The sequence below is a fragment of the Mus caroli genome, unplaced genomic scaffold, assembly GCF_978045245.1.
Source record: "Mus caroli unplaced genomic scaffold, Mus_caroli_1 scaffold_17, whole genome shotgun sequence".
Classification (NCBI taxonomy): Eukaryota; Metazoa; Chordata; class Mammalia; order Rodentia; family Muridae; genus Mus; species Mus caroli.
The window spans coordinates 53527140-53554992 of record NW_028227272.1 but is presented as its reverse complement, the minus strand read 5'-3'; the positions used below and the strand labels follow the sequence as shown (position 1 = coordinate 53554992).

The 27853-nt window shown below is 39.3% G+C and overlaps 1 protein-coding gene across 7 annotated transcripts in view; it reads right to left on the bottom strand.

Annotated features, from left to right (window-relative positions):
- Window positions 1-27853, bottom strand: part of Abi3bp (ABI family member 3 binding protein) — a 217080-nt gene that overhangs the window by 124158 nt on the left and 65069 nt on the right. For all 7 annotated transcript variants that reach the window (XM_085832338.1, XM_085832334.1, XM_085832336.1 and 4 more), the window contains exons 3-4: window positions 16270-16338; window positions 10911-11043 (exon numbers count right to left, since the gene is read on the bottom strand). In XM_085832338.1, the coding sequence (XP_085688464.1) occupies window positions 10911-11043; window positions 16270-16338 (202 nt within the window). The remainder of the gene's footprint in view (window positions 1-10910; window positions 11044-16269; window positions 16339-27853) is intronic.

Genomic DNA, 27853 nt, shown 5'->3' with positions numbered 1-27853 from the left:
CAAGCCTTCTTATTCCATGGAGAGCGTATTAAAAGTAATATTTTCCAATTTGGTAAAAGACAAACCTGAGCATTTATGGTATATACAGGGCTACCTTTTAAGAGTAAAACACAATTATTTTTAATTTAACAAGCAAAATTAATAGTTAAGCTAAATGTACAGTAAGACTGTAAAGCATACATTTAACATCATATTTACATATTGCTTCAAGCCGCTCAGTGCTCCAGTTTAGATGTCATAGTAAGACGATCTCCAGCACTAGGCTTTGCAGGTTTAACTGTCTCATGTAACGATCTAAAGGATATCTTGAATGGTAGAAATTATTAATCTAGTTTTATGAATGTAAACCATCGTGGGGCTTTCCTAGAATTGCCAGCTGGTGATCTTTACCTTGGATAGTAGTAGAACCACAAACCAAAGAAACCTGCACTGGGTATGGTTTTAACTCCCCTTACAGTAAGCCAGGCTGCAGGTTGGGAGAGCAAGTTTTGCACTAGTCTACAGACCGAAGAGAATAAACTGATATAGCAAAAAATAAAACTGCAAAATGTAGTATATTGGTTCACATCATTTATAGAATTATGAACATAAAATTTTCCATATTATTCCTAGTATTATAAAGAGGTAACAGATGGGGGAAAATATCATATTTACAGTTGAGCTTTGATTACTAGTGAGCAAGCAAAGAGATAGCTGGTATCAGAGGTGATCCTGACAGATAATTGATTCCTTTATATTTTTAAATAAATATTTTAAGCCAATATAACAAAATAGTTGTTGCATATATGATGATGGAAACCATCAAGATAAATATATATGCATATATGTATGTATGCATGCATGCATGCTATTTTAGAGCTTTTAAATTACTTTTATTTTTTCTCAAAATTTAGAGTGATTCCCCTACTCCACACCTTTTAAAGCTAAATTAACTAAGATTCAGATTAACTGGTTTTATTTAGGATTTTAAGGTCACTCCTTTACTCAGGCTCAATGCATTTACCAGATCCCCACTGATGACTAAGTTTACTTTAACATTCACTATCTTCTCTAGGCACACATTCTGGATGATAAAGTACATTTGCCTAGAATCTTAAGAAGTGGGGACCCGGATTGAACATATGTTGTAGACTTTGCAGAGCAAAAGAAGGCAGAACCTTTGTTTAAAAGTCACAGGAGTTTCAGATAGTGCCAGGAGCTATTAAGCCAAAGGTTAAACCTAAGTGTATGTGGGGGAGAATATGTGCCCAGATCCCAGGTCCATCAAGTCAGAAGAGAAGGGAGAGTCTTTGTATATGCAGCTTACATTCTTAGTAGTTTCAAAGCCTGGACATGCTTGCAGCCAGTCATTAACTTGCTTTTTTCCAGCAAAAACTAATCTTGGGCTCCAATCCTCCTTTCCAAAATAGCAAAGAACCCAATGAGTGAAGATGGCTCTTCCAGCCAGAGTGCTTATTGCTACCAGTAACCAATGTTATAGGATATGAGTCCTCTGTGTCTTATAAGTCAAAATCTCAACAATGTTTTATGAAATGCATCACTTGACAAGCATGCTGCATGGGATTTTTGTTGTCGTCCTTCTTTCCACCCCTTCCTAGCTCTTAAGGGACCTTAGAGAAATGCTGAGAAGCTAAAATCAAAGCATATGAGACCTTACAACCCGCCCCCCCCCATGGAATATATTCCTGAGGACTTAACACCAGGTATGAATCAAGATCCCATTTCTAGCTGACCTGCTGGGGACAGACCCAAAGCTTTCTAATCAGTTTAGTGCTGTATAGCCTGCCAATGAAGACAATAGGAGAGAATGCTCCATGGTCTTCAAAGACCCTCAGCTTCACATTACAAACCATTCATCCTGTAATGTTCATCTGTTTCAATTACAACACCCTCTCTTATACCAAATTCTTGATGTATACAAGCCGCTGTGCCTCCCTTCCTCTGTAACATTCAAGCTGGCCTTTCTCAGCACTATATAAATTGAAAAGTGAATAAGGTAGGCAGCTTCCAAGTTTTACAGAAGAGAGAAGGCGTTATTCTGGAAGTAGTGTAGTAAATTCTTCTTGACTTTAAAACAAACTCTGGGCTCTTAAGAGTGGGCACCGCTTTATAACCTGACACGCCACAGGTGCTTCATTAAGATTGTGCAGGATAGATGCCGAGCTTCTCCTCAGGTCATTTTAAAATTAGATTGCCAGTGCTCTCAGCAAAGTTTTTCAAACATCAGCAAAGAACAATTTAAGCTATTGGGTTTATACTTACATTTTGCAAATTCACTTTTCCTGAGGCCCACGAAACAAAACAAACCATTTCCCTAAGCTTGTCACAAGCTGAGGCAAAGCATAATAAAAACTTGTGTTTCAGAAGACTTCATATTCTTGTTGATTTCAGTTTGTCTGTCAATAAAGCCTTAGCAAAGCAAGACTTTATGGAATTAGAAGAGGCCCTGGGGCAACTCCAGCTGGATGACAATCAAATCCTTCATCCTCTTTTCTGAGTCCTAAGCTATACTTTCTGGTCTGCTCTAAATTCCCTTTCTGCTCTGCAGCTTGGCAAAAGGAAAGGAAAGCAAACATTAAATGACCCAGAGTCAGAGAAGAATCAGTTTAGTACTGCTCAAGGCTTAAAAAAAAAAAAAAAACAAACTTGTTCTTTTACTATATATTCACCTTAATGCATAGCCAACATTCTCCTCATTGTCTGAGAACACTCAGAGTCAAATGTTGCTTCTGTGAGATTTTTGTGGATGATTAAGTTTGAGCACAACCATCTAGGAAGGCAATGGGTCTTTTAAAGTACAGACAGCAAGCTGGAGCATAGCGATGTTCACTTGTAATCAAAGCACTAAACTGGAGGATCATGAGGGCTACCCCGGGCCACCCTGGGCTACGCAATAAAAGCCTCTTTAAAAAAAAATCATCATAGGACCTTCAAAAGTAGGCGGTGGCTTGACCATAATCCCACTGCCAACAATAGCATGGCCTAACAGGGGCTTTTTCTTCATAGGAATAAATTGTCTCAAAAAGTTTGGAACCTTTTGAGACTCTTCATACATTTTTTTCAGCAGCAGATTGGATATTCTATTCTAAAACCCTCCCTGAGGCAAAAAGAAAAAAATCTAAATTTATGATGTAGCAGCTGGCAGTGAACCATACTTAGGGGGAAAGTAGAAAACATAAAAATTAATGTATTCCTTGCAAACTCTCCCATCATTAGTTACGCTGTAGACTATGCTTTTACAGCAAGAGTTGCATTTTGACACAACTGTTATTTCCCAAAACATGGGACCTATATAATGTTCCCTACTCTGTAACTAAGGATTCCTCCTAACACCCCTTTGCTAATGTTCTTTATAGTGACTGTAGCCCCACCCCCAGAGATTCTGCCCATGCTCTGTCCTCCTTGTGCAGCCCTACCTCCTTTGCGGTAATTTCAGGAGATAATATACAACCCCCTTTTCTCCAAAGTAACCTCCTTGGTAATTTATCCAAGTTTCTTACTTTGTAAGCACATCAACTTTTGCTTTGATCTTCCAAGGAAATTGTGGAGGTGTTTTGAGACCTACCAAAGCAACAATAAACTCAACAGTCTCTGAACCCTGTCATTGTATTTCACTATAAGCATAACCTACTTTCTTCTACTTCTTAATGATAAAAATATCCACGTCCCTTTCTACTCTGGAGTATGGCATCTTTAGCAGACTTAAATCTAATGATAAAATACAATGAATGCTCTAAACTTACATAAGTTTCAGGTCTACCTTAAAATTGTCCTTGAGTCGTCTGCATAGCCCACATTTCTGTGAACTTGCAAGTCTCTTCTACCTTCATGTCTAATCTTTTGATCAGATTCATGTATGTTTCCATATGTTATTTCTCTTACACTCATCTTTCTATTCTTACAAAATATCTAAGGGCAAGTATATTATTTTTGAATGCTTGTGGGTAATTTTCTAACTGATCATCTGGCCAATAATTCTATAGAGAAGATAAAATTCTACTGGATTTAGTAATTAATAGCTCACTGGTGACTAAGAAGATTTGGTGAGACAGTAGGAAGGGGGAAGGAACCAGTGAGAAGGGATAGCGATGATGCAGAAATCAAGAATATAAGAGTAGCCTCAGGATTAAGAATGGAGGTTGAAAAGAAATATGGAAGACAGAACAGAATTGAGACTTGTTTTCTTGGGGCAAGCCTGGCTATGCAAATCTTGAGTCTATTTGCAAGCAATAGGCGGGAAACCAGCGGTCATGAAGGAGCAACTGGAAAAGAGAAGAGACTCAAAGCTTAAAGGATGAAAGAAGAAATATAATCAGGAGTACTGAAGTCAGAAGCGTGATTCTTAGAGGAGAGAGATGTGAGCAGAAGTAAAGGTAAATTTGAAACGGAGGACAAGTTGACAGTGATCAGTCTAGATTTGCCCAGCATTATTGAAGGTCTGGGGGACTAAGGTATGGAAAACAGCCAAAGAACCTGGCCAGCATGCTGCTGTCATGATATGGAGTGTAAAGAAATGCTTTGGTTGGGATCGTATATGGGGGAACAGAGAAGCAAAAGATTAGGACACAGATATGAGTACTTCTCTTAAGCAAAACCAGTGTGACCTGGGGCCTTTAGACACTAAAAAAATGACATACAAAAAAAATATTAAAATTAGTATAAAAGGAGAACTGCAATACATCCCAAAGTAGTAAGAGAAGTCAGATGATGTTTCTAGAAGAAAGGTATCAGCTCAATTTTGTTAGGTTCTTTTGAGGTAATAGTGACACAGAACGGAAAGTAAGGAGAGTCTCCTGCTTAACTGGATAGCTCATGTTTACTGCCGGCCTAGGGACATGGGCCCTACTGCCACAGATCACTAAGATGAGCCACAAACTCAAAGTTCAATCAAGTGAGAATCCACAGACAGGGGAAATACCCACTTCTCAGGAAGTCTAGGAGCAAAAGGAAATCACAATAATAAAAGTTAATATCACTCTTGAATGATCAAAAGAAAGAACTCTAATTTTATACTAATAAGCAACTGAAATATGAAATTTTAGGCAAATGAGTACATTATAAATTTTTAATAATCTGGAAAAGTGCTGATAAAGTAATCTTGAAAGTTTTGGCAAGCTGGAAGAATGGGGAAGACAAAGGAGCAATTAATGTGAAAACAAATTTCAGATTTAAAAAATCCAATCTTATCACTTCCTCTACGTCAGCTTGGAAAGTTCTCTGTTGGTCTTAGGTAAATTGAGAACCAATGTTACCTTCTTCCATTGAAACCTGTTGAGCACAAACCCATGAATACAGCATAAAAACTTTTCAGCATGAACTATGAAAAGTATCCAAAAATCACAGGAGACCCAGAAAGACTGTATGCAAGCAAGAATAGAAATGAGAGCCCATGAATACAGAACACAAGGCTTCCAAGCCAGAGCTTTGCTATGGAAAGCCCAACATCGAGGCACAAGGGAACAGCTTGCCTGGTGCATTCTTTGCATGGGATAATGGAGATTTCTAGAAACCAATGTTAAATGTTTTTATAACTCAGTTCTTCCAAAAGGACTCAAAGCAACCCTTAAGAAGGAATTGCTGCCCTCGATCCTGTGAAGGCTTGATGCCCCAGCATTAGGGGAATGCTAGGGTGGTGAAGAGAAAGTGGGTAGGTGGGTGGGGGAGCACCCTCATAAAAGTAGGGGAGGGGGATAGGATGGGGGTTTGCAGAGGGGAAACTGGGAAAGAAGATACAATTTGAAATGTAAATAAATAAAATAACCAATAAAAATAAAATGAAATAAAGAAGGCATTGCTGAAAGAAAACCTCAACTACATTAGTCTTACAATTTTCAAGATATAATTATCCCCTTTAGCTGTTATTGCTTATTCTGACCTAGTAGATTGGTCTAATCTCATAAAATATGGCACAAATATATGAGAGTTCATCTCTCCAAGTCTGTTTAAATTATTTGCAGTTCTGGTAGATGCATTTGGGTGTTTACAATGTGAACACTATTTCCAGCGCTTTTATATAAGCACTACTTGTTTTTTTCTCAAACACAACACAAGCTTTAGAATGTCAGCTCATTACTAACTGTGCTGACCTGGGAGCAAAGAGGCCTACAGAAAGAGAATCCACAAGTACTTAAAATATTCCTTTTCACCCATGACTCTCTAGTTCTTCTCCAAGTTATATCTTACCAGGTGCCTAATTTGCCAACTCAGATTTGAAAAGATGTAATTATTTTACTTACTAAACGTTTTGAACACTTTACTTAGTGCAGAATTTTAAATACTGTGATTTGATATACATGGCTACACTTCTTTAACGGCAAGGGCAGGGCCAGAATTGGTGAGTCAGAGGATGGGTGAGATGTATTGAAGGTCTAAGGCAGATGAGTTTAAAGAGTCCATGGCCTGTATAAAGATGATCTGCCATCTGCTATGACTGACCTTCTCTAAATTCTTTGTCTTTGCTGCCAACCATGGCAACCTTTGTCCATCAGAACCAAGTGTAGATAAATTCTTCATGGAAAGGTCAGTATTACTGAAGCATAAATAAAGGAAAGTCGCTAGACACTAGAGGACAGTTGCTCCACATGCTTCAAGAATTCCCCTTGGCTGCTACTGATCCCGGTGGAACATGTCATTTCAAGGATCCATCAAGCAAGCTGAGCAACCATTAAAACCGAACTGCATTCTGCTGTAAGAGTATCAGACTGCTTTCCTTCTTAGTCTCTCCCTCATTCCTCTTCTCGCTTTTTTTTTTTTTAAGGAAAGAAAACCCCACACATTATTTTCTCAGTGTTGGCACACTGGATTACTCCTCTAAAAACTGGAATTATTGTAAAACAAATATGCACTTTCAAGAGTGTATTTTCCAAGTAAAATAAGTCTCAGGCTTAGTGGTGGGTAAAATAAGGAATATTTCAGATTCTTTGAAACATCTTAAAGTTATTTTTTAAGAACAGTTTTGGAAATCCTCATCCCCATGCTATTTTATCCCTTGTGAACCATGGGCATCTGAAGGAAAATCTAATTTCAGACTAATTTAAAAGGCACTTTTGGGGAACTTGCAGCAACTTTAAAAGTTATTTCATTTCAAGCACAGTTTAGACAAGAATAGAATCCTACAAAAATAATCATACAGCATAAAAGCTCACATGCTGTGCTCAGCTATCCCTAGTGCAAGGGACAGGCAGGTTGAGTGTAACCCATGGGTCAACACTACACCAGGAGAGCTACACGATGGAAAATGCTGTAATACATAACCCTGAGGAGGGTTTACAGCACGTACAGATGAAGACATCCTGCAAACATTCCTTCAATGCAGCAATTCCAATTTGATGTACTTTTTGTCCTAAGAGAGATTAACTTGTATAAGCAAAGTCTTATATATATAAAAAATGTACATAGACTCTATAGTCATAAAGTCATCATCCTCTCTCTCTCTCTCTCTCTCTCTCTCTCTCTCTCTCTCTCTCTCTCTCTCTCTCTCTCTCTCTTTGGTTTTGGTTTTTCGAGACAGGGTTTCTCTGTGTAGCCCTGGCTGTCCTGGAACTCACTCTGTAGACCAGGCTAGCCTCGAACTCAGAAATCTGCCTGCCTCTGCCTCCCAAGTGCTGGGATTAAAGGCATGCGCCACCATGCCTGACTCATCAACACTTTTAAAAATTTTTATTTTCTGTGTATTGGTATTTTGCCTGCATGTATGCATGTGTGTCATGTGTATGCAGTGCCCTTGGAGGCCAAAAGAGGTACCAGATCCTCTAGAACTGGAGTTAAGATGGTTGTGAACATCATGTGTTTGCTGGGGATTAAAACCTGTTCCTGTGGAAGAGCAGCCAGGGCTCTGAACCTCTGGGCTATCTCTCCATCCCTATCAACATGATTCTTGTACCCACCATCAGAAGAATATATAATGAGCTAGGATATTCACATAATGGAATGCTACTCAGGAACAAAAAAGAAATAGACTTTGATACCTGCAGTGTTAGAAATGCAGTTCAAAAGCATGCTGGAAGAATGAAGACAGACCATCCCTCCTTTACAATGTTATTCCATTTATACAGGTTTCTAGGGGAGGCAAAACTAATCTATAGGGACTGAAAATCAAACCGGATGATGCTTGGGGTGGGGGGGGGAGGGTACTTTCTAGAATTCTCTTTATTTATTTTCTCTCTATTTAAATTAGTTCTTTTGAGAATTGCCTACAATATGTTTCAGCCCCAGCCCACAACTAGAACCACTCTCACTTCCTACCTGCAGCTCAACATTGTTTCTAGACATCACAGGCTAGTAGATAAAATTTCCACAGTAAGGAAAGGGTTTCTTCTTTTGGATGTTGCCCAGTGAGCTCCCATAGACACCCAAACATTGCTACTGTTCTTTGTTACCTCCCAGAACTTGACAATAAGACCCTGTTGCTGGAGTCATAGAACACAGAGAAATCAAGCTGGTCCCAACCTGGAAGTTTCATCCTTACCCTACTGGCTTGCTTTCATGGTATTTGAAGGTGCTATACATGCTACCAGAGGAGAAAATCATCACCATCTTATCTGTGATCCCTGAGGGTTATAGTAATGATTGGCCTGGCAAGACATGTTCACCAGTGTAATTGTGGAATGAACATCATGGAAGTAGCCAATGACATTCTGGTGGATTTAAGTCTCATGCCACAAGATGAAACCCATACCTGGCATCATTACTGGGCCACAAACCTTAGGCTGGATAAGTCATAGGGGCCCTCGTCAAGAACTTAGTAGGCTGTGAAATGGATATAGTATTATACAGACTCCTAATGATTAACCTTTATACCTACAGATTAGGGCATCTCCCAACCCTCATCACAAAAACATCGATTTGAAGTAGATGGTGATGAACACAGAGACTTACAGTTGCCCAAGGTGCAGAGAATAGAAACTATATTCTATTTCTTAATGTTATCAAATATATGTCATATATTTATAACTTGAACTGTATATGTTTTATTGATTTTTACTGTGTTTAAATTATACCTCACCTTTTAACTTTAAAGTAGAAATGCAAACTTTCTCAAATTTGAAATAATTTCTAGTATATTTAAACAAGAACTTAAAAAATCTTTTTAAGTGTCTTGAAGCAAAAATGGGGACAAAGTGTGGAGCAGAGACTGAAGGAAAGGCCATCCAGAGACTGCCCCACCTGGGGATCCATCCCATATACAGACATCAGACACTACTACAGATGCCAAGAAGTGCTTGCTGACAGGAGCGTGTTATAGCTGTTTCCTGAGAGGCTCTGCCAGAGTCTGACAAACACAGAGGCAAATGCTCACTGCAAACCATTGGACTGAGCACAGGGATCCCAATGGAGGCATTAGGGAAAGGACTGAAGGAGCTAAAGGGGTTTGCAACCCCATAGGAAGAACAACAATATCAACCAACTAGACCCCTACACACACACACACACACACACTAGAGTTCCCAGGGACTAAACTACCAATCATAGAGTACATATGGAGGGACGCATGACTCCAGCTGCATATGTAGCAGAGGATGGCATTGTCTGGCATCAATAGGAGGAGAAGCTCTTGATACTGTAAAGGCTCAATACCTCAGTGTAGGAGAATGCCAGGGTGGTGAGGTGGGAGTCAGTGGGTAGAAGGGGGAGCATACTTATAGAAGCAGGGGGAGGAGGGATGGGATAATGGGTTTTCAGAGGGGAAACCAGGAAAGGGGATAACATTTGAAATGTAAATAAATATAATATCCAATTTTTAAAAAAGAGTCTTGAAGCTTGAAAATTTTGCAAACTCATGCAGTCAAAACTTTTGGATTTTGATACTTAACATAGTAAATATTTATGAAAAGCAAGTACTACATATAAGCCACTTAGGATCATGGTTCAGTGTTTAACACATTGCTTATTTACAGAGAGAGCCAAACAGAGTGTTGGGTTTAAGGATAAATGATTTGCGGTGATATAAAAATATAACTGTTTTCATTTGTTTTGTCAAAGAAAGCGGTCGCTTCATCTCTGCTTAATTCTCCAGTGTGTGTGCGCATCCAGCTTCCTAACCCAGCTCTCCTCAACATCAGTGGACATCAAAATCATTTGGAATTCTTTTTGAAACACATAGTTTAACTGACACTCAGAATTTCTGATTCAGTGAAGTCTTGGAATAGGGAACCTTCAGTTTTCGTGTTACATGTTCCCCAATGATGGCAACAGTGGCTCAGCTTGATTAGAGTGCAGACTTCAAGGCCTTCTGCTTCAAACATTCTTCAAATTTCAGATCAACAATCCATACTTGGGAGGCAAAGGCAGGAGGATCAAGATCAGCCTGAGTTACACAGTAGGGCCCTCTCTCTATGTATTTATCTTTTTCAGCATCGGCATACACTAACAACTGTAATTATCATAAAAAATATAAGTACTTTCAAGAACCAACCAAGCAAAATAAGACATAGGCTTACTAGTGAGTGAAATAAAGACTATTTTAGATTATTTGAAAGGATACACACACATACATACATACACTGTACATATATATAGATAATATATATGTAAAACACATATCACTATACATACATATATTTATGTATGCATGTGTAAATGCATATATACATCATAAACATATACTTCGTTACTTCCTTAGGTCATTCCTCTATGCTTTTTGTATGATAATGCCCATTTGATATTTGCTCCTTCCCCTTGTGTTGACTGATTTGCTGGTAAACATATCCATATTTTCTACTCAGATAGATCCTAGTGCTATCAATGGCAGGGTCCCTGTCTTAGTTATTAATGCACCCCTCATACCTAGACCAACTATATAGCTAATAGGTGATAAGTAAATGCAAAGGGTCCAAAGTTTGTGCGTTTTCCTATGCACATGTTACTACATCAAAAGCAATGAAAAAAAAAATTCCAGCATGGGAAAATACCTGTCACTTTGACAGTGACTTGGCAATGTCCAGTCGTGGTGTGGGTTGATGAGGAACCCCCAGGACAAGAAGACAGAACTCGGTGTCAACGTACCCACCACCAGCTGGAGGGGTTTGCGAGGGCGAGATTTCCCTGTGGAGGAAGCACACAGTTAATTCTAGACATAATGCTGTTTTAGTCAGGGTTTCTATTCCTGCACAAAACATCATGACCAAGAAGCAAATTGGGGAGGAAAGGGTTTATTCAGCTTATACTTCCCATATTGCTGTTCATCACCAAAGGAAGTGAGGACTGGAACTCAACCAGGTCAGGAAGCAGAAGTTGATGCAGAGGCCATGGAGGGATGTTTTTTATTGGTTTGCTTCCCCTGGCTTGCTCAGCCTGCTCTCTTATAGAACCTAAGACTACCAGCCCAGGGATGGCACCACCCACGATGGGCCCTCCCCGTTTGACCACCAACTGAGAAAATGCCCCACAGCTGGATCTCATGGAGGCATTTCCCCAACTGAAGCTCCTTTCTCTGTGATAACTCCAGCCTATGTCAAGTTGACACACAAAACCAGCCAGTACAGTGCCTTTCAAATGATGTCGAGTAAAAAGCATGTGTAAAGATGACTTAGGAAGACGACATTATTCCTTTCCCTTTTGGTTTAGCTTTTATACTGCCAACAAGATATTTTTCTGAGTCATTTCTGGTCATTATGAATGTGATTTTTAAAAAATATATAATGTTTTATAAATTTTTTGAGAATGTTATAGCTTTTCAAATTGTCTACAAAACAGACTTTTGTTCATGCATGTAAACATGAGTCAGAGAAAATGCTTTATGGATCTTGGGTGTACATGTTTACATGTGTACATACATGCGTACTACATGTTCACACATATATCCATACATAAAACATATGCTATACAATGATACCTAGCTTTAGTTTTCCTAGGAGCCATATAGTTATGGAGGTGTTGACTATGATTAATGAAGTAGACAAGCAGACACATACTTTCATCTCTGCATATATACACATGCCACTTATATCATTTCTTTCAGAAATAAGTTAAAACTATGTCTTTCAGATGAATTAACATCCTCCTATAAGAAAATAAAATTATTATGGCAGTTTCATACTGTATTAGTTATTACTAATATTATACTAATTATTAATATTACATAATTTAATATTAAATATAATAATGTAATATATTTTAAGATATAAATAAACTGTAAACTCCCTTGATATAATATTGTAATAGACCTATGCTTACATAAGCACACAAATAGAAAGGTGCCCACATTTTTAATGATGCCATTAAGGTGGGAATATAACAGAAAGCACAGTTGTTCTGATCAACTAATTGAATCTGGGAAATACCACAAGTTATGCTAATGAATGACAATGGAATCTTCTCAAGCTCATGGGGGTAATAATGTGGAAGTAAGCATTTTAATTTTCAAAATCATGTGAATCCAAGGCACTGAGAAGACAGGGAAAGGAAGAACCCTGAACACAAGGTCAACAGGGGAAATGAAATAAAAAATCTAGAACGAAAATCTCATAAAATTACATCCCCACTGAGTCCTTTCTTTACTCCATGAGACTGGGCATATTGTGTTTATCATGGGAAGAACTTCTGTTTTCTCAACCTAATGGGCTTAGAACAAGACAGCACAGTGCCTGGGACCTTTGTTAAAATGGGTAAGACAGGACCCCATCAGGGAGTGCAACAGTGACTATTTGAATCAAATGCTCTTGAAGAGTGTCACATCTGCTTCTTTAAGTTCTGTCTGTTATGACTCCAGGAAGAAAGCCTCTGATTCCAGAATCGACACAACATAGTGGTACAAAAAATGTCCCCATTCTAATGCAGTTGGCTTATTTATGGGGTGCCAAATCTTTCAATATCTGTACACATGATATAAAGTTCAAAGCAGAGTAAGTAAGTCTATATCCTTAACCATCTGACATTTCCTAATTGTAAAGTATCAAACATCTTCAATTAAAAAAAAAACTATTTTTTTATTATATATGGTTCTATGATTTGAGTAATTCTCTCCCCAAAGTCTATGAGTGAATGCCTGGGTCTTCATCCCATAATTGAACTAGAAGTTATTACAAGGAAGTAGATAATGAGAAGAGTTTAAATCTTTGGAAGTATACCCTAAAAGGGTAGTCAGGAAATCCTAGTCTCTTCCCCTTTCTCGTCTTTTGCATTCTGCTCTTTAGGTCAGCATAAATGTCTTGCCTGCTATACTGTCCCACCATAGCCCTAAAGAATGGCTCTCGGTGATTATGGAATCAAACTTCTAAGCTCTGGGCCACACTAAAGCTTTCTCCTTATAAGGTGATTATCTCGGGTACTTGACATAGTAACAGCAGAAGACTAGAAACATAACTAGGAGAGCTGACCTCTTAATGATGTCTAAAGTATTTATGAAGATCATAGTCATTTAATTGGCTGCAAACACGCAAGTACTCTTCTTTAAAAACCTTCCCAGATGCTTCTGACATCGTGCAGATGGTGACGTGAATGGTCTACACGTGACCTCCAAGGAGGAAAGATGAGAATCTTGATTGAAGGTTGGAAGCAGACACAGCTTGGAAACAAACATGAGGAGACTATACTGTTCTTCCAGTTTCTAAGTTGACTGTCATGAATGTTAACACAACAGCATTATTTTATAAATGAACAGTAAGAGACAGAAAAGTTGCAAGGGTGTCCAAAGTTACATAGAATGCAAGTTCAAAACTCATATTTAGGTTTCCTTGATTATTTTCAAACTTTCTTTGAAGTGCATCCTTGGCTCCGCTCACCACGTTTGAAGAGATGAAACGCAGCTTAGAGATGAAAAATGTATATTCTATTCCCCAATGGATCTTAAGCTTGCATGATTAAACAATTATGTCACTAACTTGGTGATTATCATATGAGAAAGATTAGCTAATTAGATTCTATGTAATAGATGTCAATATAAAACAAACCAAAAGTGATTCCACTAGTCGCCGCATCTCTCCCAGATGCAGAATCCAAAAACCAGAAATGCTATCCATTGCTGGAGAAGAAAGACAGGCTATTGAGCAAGATAAAACCATATCCTGAGCTAAGAATAAGAAAGCGAAAATAATCTCCATGGCTGGTGTCAACTTCGAAATGAAGGTAGAAATTATTATTATAAAAACCTCAGGAGTCTGATTTCCTTTAAGTTTTTATTTATATGATCAGAGTTACATAAATATCTGAATAATGAAAAACTGTGTAAAACTAGAATCTAAAACTATCATACTCATATTTGACCTTATTGTTCGAAACTTTGAAACACTAACCTGAGATACTGAGTTTCCCTTTTGCCTTGAGACAAGAGGCATATATATGTATGTATATATGTATGTGTATATATGTCATATGCATATATGTTTATTTTTATATGCAAGTATATATGTATATACATACTAATGTATATATATTTATATGTATTTACATAGTATATACATATGTGTGTGTGTGTGTGTGTGTGTATTCTCTTCATATACTGTGAACTGAGCCAAGGATACCCTTCAAAGAAACTTAGAAAGCAGTCAAGGAAACCCAGATATGAGTTTTATCCTTGCATTCTATGTAACTTGGGACACCCATGCAACTTTTCTGGCTCTTACTGTTCATAAAATAATGCTGTTGTATTACACTCACGACAGTCAACTTAGAAACTGGAAGCATAGTATAATCTCCTCATGTTTGTTTCCTTACCTTCAATCAAGAGTCTCATCTCTCCTCCTTGGCAGTAGTCACCTGTAGACCATGTCACCATCTACATGAGAGATGGTGGTTTATAGAGAAGAGTGCAGCCAGTTCATTGATTGTGATATCCATAAATACTTTAGACATCATTTAGATAGCTAGGTAGATAGACAGATAGATAGATAGACAGACAGACAGACAGACAGATCCAAATGCATAATCATCCAGTATTACTTGTAAAAGAAATAATAAAGTCAAGCAAAGAGAGTAGAAGGTGTTAGAATTTCTGGTGACCAGCCCATGCTGGTATATTGAGTATAAATTCAGAGTAGCCAAGGTTCCTATGCTTGGTGTGGGTGAAGAGTCTAATGCTGTGCCTTCCATTTATTCCTCCTGGTAAGCAGAACAAGCATCCACAAAGATGCTCTTCTGTGTGGCATCATAAGACAGAAGTGATTAGGGAATGACTGTGTGGGAAAGAGTTCACACCCGAAAAAGCAAAGCAAAACCTCGTGGTCAATGAAATAAAGGTAGAAAGATGTCCCATGCACAACCTTTACATGTTTTCCTTCATAGCAATGCTCTGATGAGGTCAGACTAGTCGAATATTGCAAGCTTTCAATCTTTGTTCTTTAGAGGTTGCTCCTCTATTGCTATGATTAAATACCCTAGCAAAGGCAACTTAAAGGAGCTTACATTGGCTCACAATTCAAGGGCAATTCCATCCTGGCATAGAAGGATATGCTATGGTAGCATCAAAGACGGCAGGAGTTTAAAATAGTTGGTCAGGGCACAAAGAAGACTAAGAAGCAGAGAGAATGAATTCCTGTACACAGAGATTTTCTCCTTTTTATTAGGTTCAGGACCTAAGCTCAGGGAACTATATTGCCCACTGTTAGGAGAGGTCTTTCCATTTCAATAATCTAATCAATATAATCCCCCACAGGCATCCTGGAGGGTAATCTCTGACAGCTGTGTCAAGAGGTATGTTTTCAAAATGATTTCAGCTCCTGTCTTGACAACAGTGTCACAGTAACTCAGAAGTTTTACACTTATTCATACATTTGCTATCTATTTTCTGTCTTCACCCTTCTTGGTCTGAGAGAAATACAGACGGGAGAGGCACAGAGTAAATAAAAACAAAGTGCCAATTTTGTCAGTATATACAGAAATGAGTTATCCTTTTCAAACACAAATGGTTTCCTTAAGCTCAGGTTAGATCAGAAAGTTTTGTTCTTAAAAATATGAAAGGCCACAAGAAGGTAAAAGGTTACCCTTACAGAATAGAAACAAGCTGGTAGGAACTAATCCCAAATGACAAATGGCCACGGGCCTGGAGCTGTGTTAACTCACTTACCCAATAGCCAGGGTGGAGAAGGTATGTTAACTGTCTAAACCTCAGCTTAAACAGTCTCAAGAAATGGTAGTGCCAACCTGTGCTGAGAGAGGTCTCTAAGGCTAGGCTATGTGACTCCTCCCACAGGGTAAGCTGTGGACTCGGGACTGACACCATCTTCACCTACACAGCTGAGACAGTCCCAAGGCATTTCCTTCCTGGTGTGTAGCAGAAGGCAAAGTTTCATGGTGCAAAGTTAACTACAAGAGAAGCCAGTGCAAGAACGGTACCTGAACATGATTTCTTCTGGCTGGGAGGAGGAGCAGGTCGCACGACTATCAGATACTTGGGCTCTGCATCTGAAACAACAACATTATCTTTCAGCAAAACTCTTTCAGAGAGAGCATGAGAGTTAGCACACTCCTAAAAGAACATTTCGTGGTGTCAAACTCACTCTGACCCTGGTACCAGAGAACAAGAAGGTTTAAGAACTGGAAAATTAATACCTCCTTAAAAGTCCATTAAGTTCTAGAAATGAAAATTAGACCCATATTTTCTAATTGAAAAGGGCATGGGTGGGGAAGAGGTCTTTAAAAAGAAAACGATACACAAACCTTTCTTTTTAAAATAAACTTGCCTTGTTCTTATTAATCCACAAATAAAATCATCACACAGCTAGATTAATACCTGCCCAGTCACAAATGCCATGCATCTCAATGAATGTCTATACAGTTAGAATGTCCATTCGGAAGCTATGCAGCTTTGCTTAAAGTTTGACACTTTCACTATCAAGTACATTATATGCATTTATCCAGAACTAAAGGTAAAAACAACTGTAAGAATTGAAACTGAAGAAAAACATAACTTCCCAGCCTTTGTGACTCATCTCTACATTCACTGCCAGTCCTACCAAGTCCTCCACTGCTGCCCTCTTGAAAGCCTTTCTAAACTTTATAGTATACCCAACACACTCATTACACACATACCTGCAAGGCATGCTTTTCAAGGGCCCTCTGAGACCAAAAGAGGGCATCAGGTCTCCAGAAACTATAGTTATAGATGGTTGTGAGCCACCACATAGGGGCTGGGAACCAAACCCTGGGCTTCCGCGAGACAACAGCAAATGCTCTTAACCTCGGAGTCATTGCACCAGTCAGATATGATTTTTAACATATTTATTAACTCTCTGAAATTTTCAAACATAGATACAATTTATTTTAATAATATTTAGTTCCTGTTTCTTCCCCTAACATCTCCTGGATTCAGTTCATTCCTCTGAGCCCTGTTTTACTGCCCTATAATGCATGAGTATTGGGCCACCCACTCAAGCTTATCATTGATGTATAAGAGATAATCCTTAAAAAATATTTAGGTCTTAAGTAAAATTATGTTAAACTCCATTACATACATCTCAGCTAAAAGGCTGAGAAGTGATGTTAAAGCTAAAATATATATGTGTATTTAATAAGGACTGAGTATTTATGAAATAGCCTTTTTAAAACTAATATACTGAGGACAACTGATTGGTAAAACATACATAAACAAATGAGATACATCCCAGACCTGTAAAGTAGCATCCTTTGAGCAAGTCCATTGGACTAACTGGTTGATGAGTTATTACCCCAAAGTTTCTTGAAGAACTTCGAGACCTGAGACTTTGATTTATCATTTGTTTTGATTTTAATGTGAATTTACATTTACCCTTTGTGGATCTGAAGAGGCCTTCTTTCCCAAGGCTGCATGAAGCCAACTTCATTTGCAGTTGGAGACTGATTGGCATCTTAGCATTTGCTATGTATAATCGGCTTGTATTAGCCACTGAGCAAGCAACCCAAGAAACTCCTGGAACTCACCTCCGGTTCTATTGCCCCGTTGCCTCGTGACCAACACACAGATAAGCTGTTCAAGCTTTTCAAAGCCTCACAGGTTTGAAAGAGTCTCTTGCTTCTTTGAAACTCTCATAGAAGTTCTCAACCCAAATTTAGCAACAGGAACACAGTCACCATTGGGTGAGCTTATTAAGGATGTAGAACAATACAGATATTAATAAACCACTATATAATACATGCTTTCTGTATACAGAAAACTGTGTTAATAACTTTATAAACTAATGACATGTCACACTAATCTTACATATCCTGGGCAATTACGTTGTGTAATAGTGAGCTCACTGAGACAAGGTCAGCTTCACAGATGTGCAACATATACAGTTGTTCCCTTCACAGGAACCCCATGTTTAGATTCAGGCCCTACAGCATCTTGAAATTCCTTTATTTTTTTTAATCTCTTGTTTACGTGTGTGTGTGTGTGTGTGTGTGTGTTGGGGGGGTGGGTGGAGGTCAGAGGAGAACTTGTGGAAGTCAGTTCTCTCCACTGTGTGAGTTCCAGATATCAACAGGTCCCAGGGCTTGAGGAAAATCACATTAACTCTCTGAGTCATCCTGCCAACCCACTGCGATTGTTCTCACTTTGATCTTTGAACTTTAATTTTGTAAAGTTAAGTCTCACGGGACAATGGAGCATGCATGAGAGCAAATGGAGCCAAATATACCATTTGTCCTGGATTTCTGCCTCCCTCTTCACATAAAACATTCCAAGTGTAGCAAGATCCAGGTTCAGCGAGACCCTGCCTCAAACACTAAGGGGGGAAGTAGTAGAAGATACTAGAAGTAGAGTTCTGACTTTCACATGAACATGCACAGGCCAGTGTGTGTGCGCACAGGTGGACATATACCACACAATGCAGTAGAAATGACGAACACACCCTATCACTGGCTAAGAGGGAGTGGAGGGAATCACTGGCAGCCCCTGCAGGTCACATTGCCAAGAACTTGCTTCAGTAAGAAACTAGACGGTGATGCTTAAAGAAACTCAAGCAGCAAGAAAGCCCTTTGTGCTCATTTTTACTGTGCTAGCCAACCTGGAAGAAATGGGAAAGATGGGACAATTCCCTTTCAGTTCTTCCTCAGTCCTAAGTTAAGAACAACACCCAGCCAATATGCATGCCTGGGTCAAAGGTGAGATGAAAGTTGGGGCACACTGTGTGGCCTTTCCACAACTCTTGCTTAGGCATCCCTCTGCAAGCAGGAACTACAAGATGCTCGTTGTGCACTTCCAGCGCTGCTGTTGAGAGTTCAAGGATCTTGCATTCGAACTCAAAATGGGCATTGTCACTATGAAGGTCAAAGGTCCAAGTGCTATAATTTGGTTTCCATTCTTTAAAGTTACATTAATTAGTAAGTAACACGTGACAAAATCATGATAGAGACTTCGGGCAGAAGAGTTTTACTCTTTAATGATAATCAACCCTGTTTTTTGGAACAAAGGCTCTCAATGTTAGTTTTGTAGGTGGCCCTACAATTATGTAAATATCTTAATCTAGTCTTCAAAATGCCCTTTTAATAAGCCTCAAAAATGCACTTCTAGAAAACAAGGGTCAGTCATGAGTTTTACTAGGTTGCTCATTGTGGTGGAGTTCCTTAGAGCTAACTTTTAATTACTTCCTTAAGACAGACTAATTTAATTATGCTTTAGTGGCTTTTTGAAAAGGATTTGCAATACTAGAGCAATACAGATGCCAAAGACAGTGCCCAGGACCCAACATGGGCATGGGAACAATTTAAAAACTGTTTGTGTTCCCAGTTGTTTTACACAGTCCATGGCAGTGTGTCAGAACCTGGAAGAGAAGTGACACCCTGGGCGTGTGTATTCATCCTTGCCGCACCTTTAGCCTAGAAACTTAGTATACCCGAGACATAAGAGACAATTTGTAAAACACATGAAACTGAAGAAGAACGAAGACCAAAGTGTGGACACTTTGCCCCTTCTTAGAATTGGAAACAATCACCCATGGAAGGGGTTACAGAGACAAAGTTTGGAGCTGAGACAAAAGGATGGACCATCTAGAGACTGCCATATCCAGGGATCCATCCCATAATTAGCCTCCAAACGATGACACCATTGCATACACTAGCAAGCGTTTGCTGAAAAGACCCTGATATAGCTGTCTCTTTGAGACTATGCTGGGGCCTAGCAAACACATAAGTGGATGCTCACAGTCAGCTATTGGATGGATCACACCCCCACCCCCAATGGAGGAGCTAGAGAAAGTATCCAAGGAGCTAAAGAGATCTGCAACCCTGTAGGTGCAACAACATTATGAACTAACCAGTACCCCGGAGCTCTTGACTCTAGCTGCATAGGTATCAAAAGATTGCCTAGTAGGCCATCACTGGAAAGAGGCCCATTGGACATGCAAACTTTATATGCCCCAGTACAGGGGAACGCTAGGGCCAAAAAGTGGGAATGGGTGGGTAGGGGAGTGGGGGGGGGAGAGTATGGGGGACTTTTGGGATAGCATTGGAAATGTAATTGAGGAAAATACATAATAAAAAATATTAAAAAAATAAAATAAAATAAATACTCCCAACCTCCAATATTTCAGCAATGTTCATTCTCTTTTGGGGATACAGACATGGGAAGATAGCGCAACTAAAGTCAATATTTCTATTCCATTCGGCACTATGAATTTCTTTTGGATTTGTAGCAGACTGAGAATATTTATACATTGGTCTTAGCAGACATTCTGCCAAAGGTAATTATTTCATTATTTAGGGAACTTATACAATTAAAATCTCAGTAAAAGAAAATTTACAGAGGATGCAGTTAAATTTGTAATTCTGGTGGCTAATCCTACACACTGATACAGCCCAGTTAAATTTAATTTGCTTAGTATTTTAAGTGCCCTAGGGTAGGGAATAAGAGAGCTTACTTTTTACTAAAATTTAACATTAAAGTCATTTACACACATTACTTTTTTTACTCAAGAATATACTCCTACTATATTTCCCCCTTTAAAATTCTAACTCTTAAAAAAATAAAAATAAAAATTTAACTCTCAAATTTCAGATCTGCTTCTATTAGAAGACCCCAGTCTTGCAAGGAAAACTGCTCAGAATGTCACAATGGTATGCATTTCTGTTGTACAAAGCTTCTACCATGCAAATGTCTATGCAAAGATTAAATAAGCCAGGATAACCCTACCAAAAAAATCACATAAAGAGCTTAGACATATTCATTCATTCATTCACTCATTCATTATGTCTCTTGTCTCTTCCTGCCCCTTTACCTGCCTCTTTCTCACCTTCTCTTTCTCTCCTCAGCCTTATTCTAATGACTTGGTTTTATGTTGGACTGCAGTTCTCTCTCTCTGAGGCTGGGGTTCTATGCTGCTTGGCTATTAGTGGGGCAAGGCAGAGACAGCACTGGCAATTTTTATTTTCTCCCATTGCTAAGTGGAGACAATCACAGTGGCTAGTTTCACAGAGCATGCCATGGTGGTTAAATTTCTTTCCCATTATTCAGATGATATGCTAGTTACTAATTTGTAATGTACTAATTATGTTAGCAATATTATCAATTTTCTTGAATATATGTGTTCTGTAGGATTGGAGGACAGATTACACAGAAGGAGAATAATTAAATAATGAATAAAAACGATCACAGATTCTAAACTACAAATCCACTCCACCCCCCAAAATTACATACTAGAATCATTCATAGATACCACTGTAAAAAGTCTTCAAAATATATTGTCAAACAGAAGCTGGTGGTACAATCTAACTAGGCATAGTTTATTACAGTGAACAAACATAAGGTTTATTTGTAAGACCGTATCCACAGGTCCAGAAAACACAATTGGTAAGACGTGAAGCCCATTTCAGGAAGGAGTGGAAGTTCTATTTGAGAAAAACATCGATGGGACATTGTTCTAGACTTTTGAGGGTACTTGCTGTTCACTTGATCCAACTCTCAGTTATTCAGTGGCAAAGTCCCATGGTAGTCAAGAGTCCAGAGAGAATGCCAAACAAATGTGTTAGTAAACACTGTGAAGTTAGCACAGTGCTAAATTATGGATATAATTTACTAAATTTAGACTACTAGCTTTCTGTTAGTGGTGCCAAAAACCAATATCTATACAACTATTATTATCAGAAACTAAGTGAGCCCACCTTTAGAATATTCCCAAGTCTCCCTAGAAGGACTTGGTGAAATGAGCTCAGGCTAGACCTGGCCACTCTTTGAGTTCAGGCTTTATTTATTTATCTTTCATCTTGAAAAGCAGCAATTATCTAATTAACACATTCTGAAAGAGGGAGTAAATGGAACTTTGCAGGAAGAATGGAGAAAACCGTTAGGGACTGGGGACCAGCATAGTCCATAAACACAAACCAGCCTTTTTGAAACCTCATACTTTTTAAGCAGAGAATTAATAAATCTATTTCCAGGACTGATTCTTTTCCTTAACAAAAGTATCTATGCCAGGCATGTGTTTTAGTGTGGATCAATAAACCTTCTACTTTTCTGCCTAAAAAAAAGTAATTGGAGACAATTTGAAAGCAAACCCTGTACTGTTTGGTAAGTATTTCAGTCAAATATTACAAAATCACTTCAATGATGAACTTGTGCCCAGTCTGACAGAACACACTGCAATGCCCCTCAGTTCAAAGAGAATCCTGGCTTCTTTCGTCTCCAGGACTGGAATCACTGCAAAGTATAAAAGATCTACAGAAGTGTAGCCAGCCCTATCATAAAGCCACTGACAATGCAAGGACTTGGATATCTGCCACTGAAGGTGGTCGCAGACCTCATCTGAGGGAGCTTAAAGCTCAGTCAGTGTATGCCATTGGATGAGTCTTTTGGGTTGACACCAGTGAGAAGCAGATCCTGCTCTCCATAGAGTGAAATGGGCGGGGTCTCGAAATGTGGAAAGGAAACTCAGCTCTGAGGGCGTGAAGATCCAAAGCAGAGGGCTTTTCTTTCTGAAGCAAATGTTCTCAGAACTCTGCTGTACTCACTTATTCCTCACAGTCTACTAACATGTCTGGAAGAGAACACTTTTGTGGTGTCTCCAAAACGATGCCATTTCAAAACCCCATCCCATTGAAGGAGACATCTCTGGAGTTTCGCTTGGGGTTGTGCTTTGAATTTGATGAGATTTGGGAAGGCAATCCTATTAGAGACATATTTCACCCAGAACTATGTATGTTGATTCTGAACCCAATGGAAAAAACAAATAGGAAAACCCTTCTTAAAAAGCAGAGAGAAAGAATTATTAAGGACATTAAAAAAAAAAAAAACTTCTCTTTTCTTTCCCTATCTTCGTCTTGATCTGTCATGGTGTTTATTTGCCATTTAAAGTGATACTCTGGAGTTGGGCTCCACTCTCCTTAACCACACCCTACCTTACCTATGACTCCCAACAACTTTGAACTTTGCTCTGCTTCACTACGAGGCTCAACTCCTACATGAGATATGTATATTAGAGGAAGAGCCCATTGGGAACCCTAGTAGGTCATTATAAATCAAGCCCAGCACGGTCCCTTACTCTCTCATGTACACTCTCTATGCCCTCTCTTGTACATTTGCCAGCTTGCAGTCTGCACATATGTGCCAACCACATGACACCATTTCCATGTTGTGGTACAGCACAAGGACTTTTCTAGATTCATCTGTCTAGTCCTGGACTTTATAGCCTACAGATCCATGAGCAAAGATAAATCTCATTTTAATAAATTCATAGTCTTAGGTAGTCTGTTATAATAACAGAAAATAGGCTAAGACAAAAATGTGTCCCATTAGTGACACCCCAGTATCAAAGATTCTTATCTCCCTCTCTGAACCCTCAGTACATTAAACTCAAGCTGTCTTTCTTACAGATCTGTCACTCCAACCTATACACCTCTGTGACTGCAGTCTCTGTGGTAGGACATTCATATATGGATTAGGATTGGAATGACATTTGCTTCATCCACATACCCTAAGGAATGTAGAGTGATACCTCCAGCTAGAACAAGCACAACTGCCACCACGTCTGACCATATGGTACCATAGTGTGTGTATATATATCTAACTCTTCCTGAGTTCATGCCTAAGGGTCTGCTGGAGATGCAAGCACACTTAAGTTGTTGATTCTGAGTGAGACATCAACAGCCAATCAGACAGCATGTGTAGAGAGGGGTGGAGGCTCTGAGTGAATGTGTGGGGAGTAGACAAATTATTGACTGTGTATCATTGACAAGGGCACAACCAAGTCAAGGACCCAAATGTCTCAGACCCTTGGAAACTGCCATAGCCCTCCTTGGTCAGGCTCAGTTCCTCCCTCTGGTTGGGCATATGAATGTTGGCAGTGTGTATAAAAACCAGCAATTGAAGCTTCCTCTTCAAGAATGACTGCAACCCAAGACTGCTTCCCTACAGAGACCTCCTACCAAAACTAGCTTGTGTATAATAAATTTGCCAAGGTTCCCAGTTTTTTAGCAGGTACCTTTCCAGCCCAGCACTCTTGGTGTGTGTCTGTTAGTTTGTGTGTCTATCTGTGTATCTGTGTGTCTATCTGCCTGGCTATAATTTCAGTTCCTTGTTGCCTAGGTCAGATTTCCAGGACCAAGCCATGCTGGACACAGTGAATGGAGACATGTAAGTCTTGGAGACAAAACAGTTGAGAACTGAACTGAGAAGGTGAGGGGTGTGTGGAAGGCCAAAGCACAGAAGTTCAGGCTTCTATACCCCAACCTGTCCCCATAGGATGTCTGTCACGCACTCTGGTCGAGTCAGCTTGACAAGCCGAGAGGCTTAGAAGCTACTCACGAGGCAGAAGAGTTTCATGGAAACTCACTCTTGGAGTCTGGCGTTCTCTCTAACCCATACATTAATTTTCCATTCTCGAGTTAGTCTAGTGTATGGATCCACATGCTCTCTTTTAGTATTATCCTATTATAAGTGCCTTTTAAGATTGAATTTTGACATAGCTAAAGCCTTCACAGGTGTTCCAACAGTCCTAGAAAGTCCTTGAGCAAGACCATGGGCTTGGAAATTCAGTAGGAATGTTGCTATTCAGTGACATTTAGATTTGCCTCTGGTACTACACTTTCACTTTGAATAAAAGCTAAGTCACTGCCCTACACAGGAATTTACCATCACCAAGGAAGAAGGAAGTTTCAGACCAAAGGAGAAACCAGAATAGATACTTAGAACTATAGCTGAGTTACACCCATACACACTGGCCTATTTACAATGGCCTAAGGGGAAGGTGGACTATACAATATACTAAAAAAAGAACTATGGCAAGGGCAGGAAGCCCTTAACCCTGGCTTCTAAGATTAAGTAAATCTTAGGCAGAGCCCTTGTTGATCTCAGTTGTTAACAATAAATTCTATCTCAGGTGGTTCCTGTTAGATCTTCTGTGTTTGTATTCCTCTGTTTTGTGTAAGAATCTAGTAACCTCTTTGTACCTTGCAAGTGTGTCACCCAACTTCCTTATTGTCTTTTGTATAAAAAGTTTGATGCTCGATTTGACAAATTACATTCAGATTCTACACAACCTCTCCTGTGTGCATCTGTCTGTCAATTCATCTGACACTTTGCCCACCCACGACTAGAGACCTGTTCCTCAAAGACAAGTGGGGCCAGAGGGTCTGCAGCAGTTGGCACCTGAACAGGAACCCGTTCCATGCAGACAAGGGGGCCCAGAGGGTCTGCGGCAGATGTCACTTACTAAAAGAAATGGAAAGAAAACTATGGATTGAGAAGGCTGGCAATGACTCATTTAGCTCTGAGCACTAGGTCCTCCAAGGGCACTTATCACCTGTTCAGGAAGCCAGCACTGATTTGACCCGCTGCTGCCTGTCCTTGCACAGTGGGTGTGCCTCTGTCCCAGGTTACTCTTGTTTCCTGTGATTTGGCACAGAGCCTGGTCTGTCTCATCCAGCTACTGTCAAAAACTAATCCTCCTCCACTTACCCACTCTGTTTCTCTTCCTGATATCATAACTACTCAGTAACATAATCCTCTAACCCTTGTCCTAATGGCCAGCACACATCGTTTCTGACTGGGATATGCCATACTAAAGTGCTGGCTTTCTTGCCTACAGTATTCTCTTTGCCTGTACTTATATATGCACTTTACAGAGAAGTATACTATGGAGTGTCTGTTGTCTACTACCTGGTTTAATGTTTGTCTGGGGCTGACTTTTGAACTAGGACTGATTCTGGCACATACACACATTTACCCATGAACTCTGGAACTCTTTAATATTATCTTTTTGAAAGGTCTGGTGAAAGATTAGGACTTCATTTGGAGACGTTTTTCAGAGAATAGTAGTGTCCAAAGTCAGGCTTCAAAGAGCAGGATATTGTTTCCCTCTCCTTTAAAATGTTCTAGTGGGGCATTACCAAGTAGTATACTGGGCCAAAAATAGTTCCCTAAAAGTTTTCTCATAGAGCTAAAAAGAACCTAGAAATGTGCATCCCACTGGGCTGAAAAGCATGGCGCTGCAGTGACTAAAACCAAGCCAGATCTGGAGCCAGCCTGATGCTGGCATATTCCTAAACCTCCAGGGATCCACTGACTTCCTTGTAATAAAGAGGATGCTGTTAACAGTGTCTGTTCTACAGGTTAACTCCGAGGACCAATTGACCAGCTCTTCCATCGAAGACTTGGAGGGAATTAAAAAAATCATTGGTTAATGAACACTTCCATCCCAGCATGTGCTGACTAGCTAGCTACTATACACTCCATTTGGTGAGTAGACACAATAGAGAGCTCAGAGCCAACAGCTTCCCTTGAGTCCCCTTCTCACAGAGCACCATCAGTAGCAGAGTGAAGTCTTGGCTGTGGTCTACTGATCAGACTGTGAGAGATCAGGGGATCATGCTGAGACTGCTAGTTTTCTTTGAAAATAGATTAAGTAGGTATCATTCCAAGTAAAGTGGGAGATCCTGAGAAGTTGAGACACATTTAATAAAAATACCAGACAACAGGTATAAATCTTGACATGCCAGGCAAACCAGGCATCTGCCAGTGGTAGAATCAACCCCTAAATTCAAACTGTTTCTTCAGAGACTACTACTACAGGCCAGGAGAGATGCTTTGTTTTGTTGATAATGAGCCTTGTTTGGAGAGCTGAGGATAGCTTAGATTCATCGAATCTAGTTATCAAGCACATCTGAATGATGGTGCCCAGATCTGCCTCCAGGAGTCCTCATTAGGCTGGTAAATATGAGACACAGATGAATACATGCACAAAACCCCCAATGTGACCACAACAAAACAGTAAAGCCAAATGAAGGTTTTCACAGCACAACACGTGGTCTGACTCACGTGAGCCAAAGAACACTGAGTTCAATGGGCAATTGACCCATTCCAAGGGAAATAACATGATAATTATGAAAGCCGTTAAAACTACTGTTCTTGGTTTTCAAATATCCCTAAATCAAAGAAAAGTCTAATATCTAATTCTTTTCTTGTATTTCCAGTCCCTGGATAACCCTCAGCCCCCCTTCAACCCCCCTGACTCTTCCAGTTTAACCTTTGTCATCAGCTAGCTTTCCATTTCAAACCACCTTCTTAGCAGCCCTACTCTTGCAAGGATTCTGGAATAGAACATCCAAAGCAAAACATCCTTTTACCCCATGACGAAAGATGACAATTTAAAGGAATGGTCCATAATGATTTTTTTAAACCCATAATGATTTTTTTAAACGTTAGATTTTGATGACAGTACCTTATACAATATGACTAAAAAAATAAAATTCTGCACTTTAAATTTACTTTAAGGCAAATTTGCTTTTAGCGAATTTCTAAGAAAAGATTGACTTAGAGATGATGTATTGCTTTCTGAGATCAGGCAGATGAATAAAGTCCAGTTAAATCCAATAGAAAAAAAATAAAGTATTAAAAAGATTTATCTTTAGCACCACATGGGGAAATAGTTGTCTTTTCAAAATAGGCCTTTCTGATAATAAACTCATGGTGAACTGGTTAAAAGCTGGTATGCATTAAGAACTTACTCATTTATTCAGAAGTTGATATTTT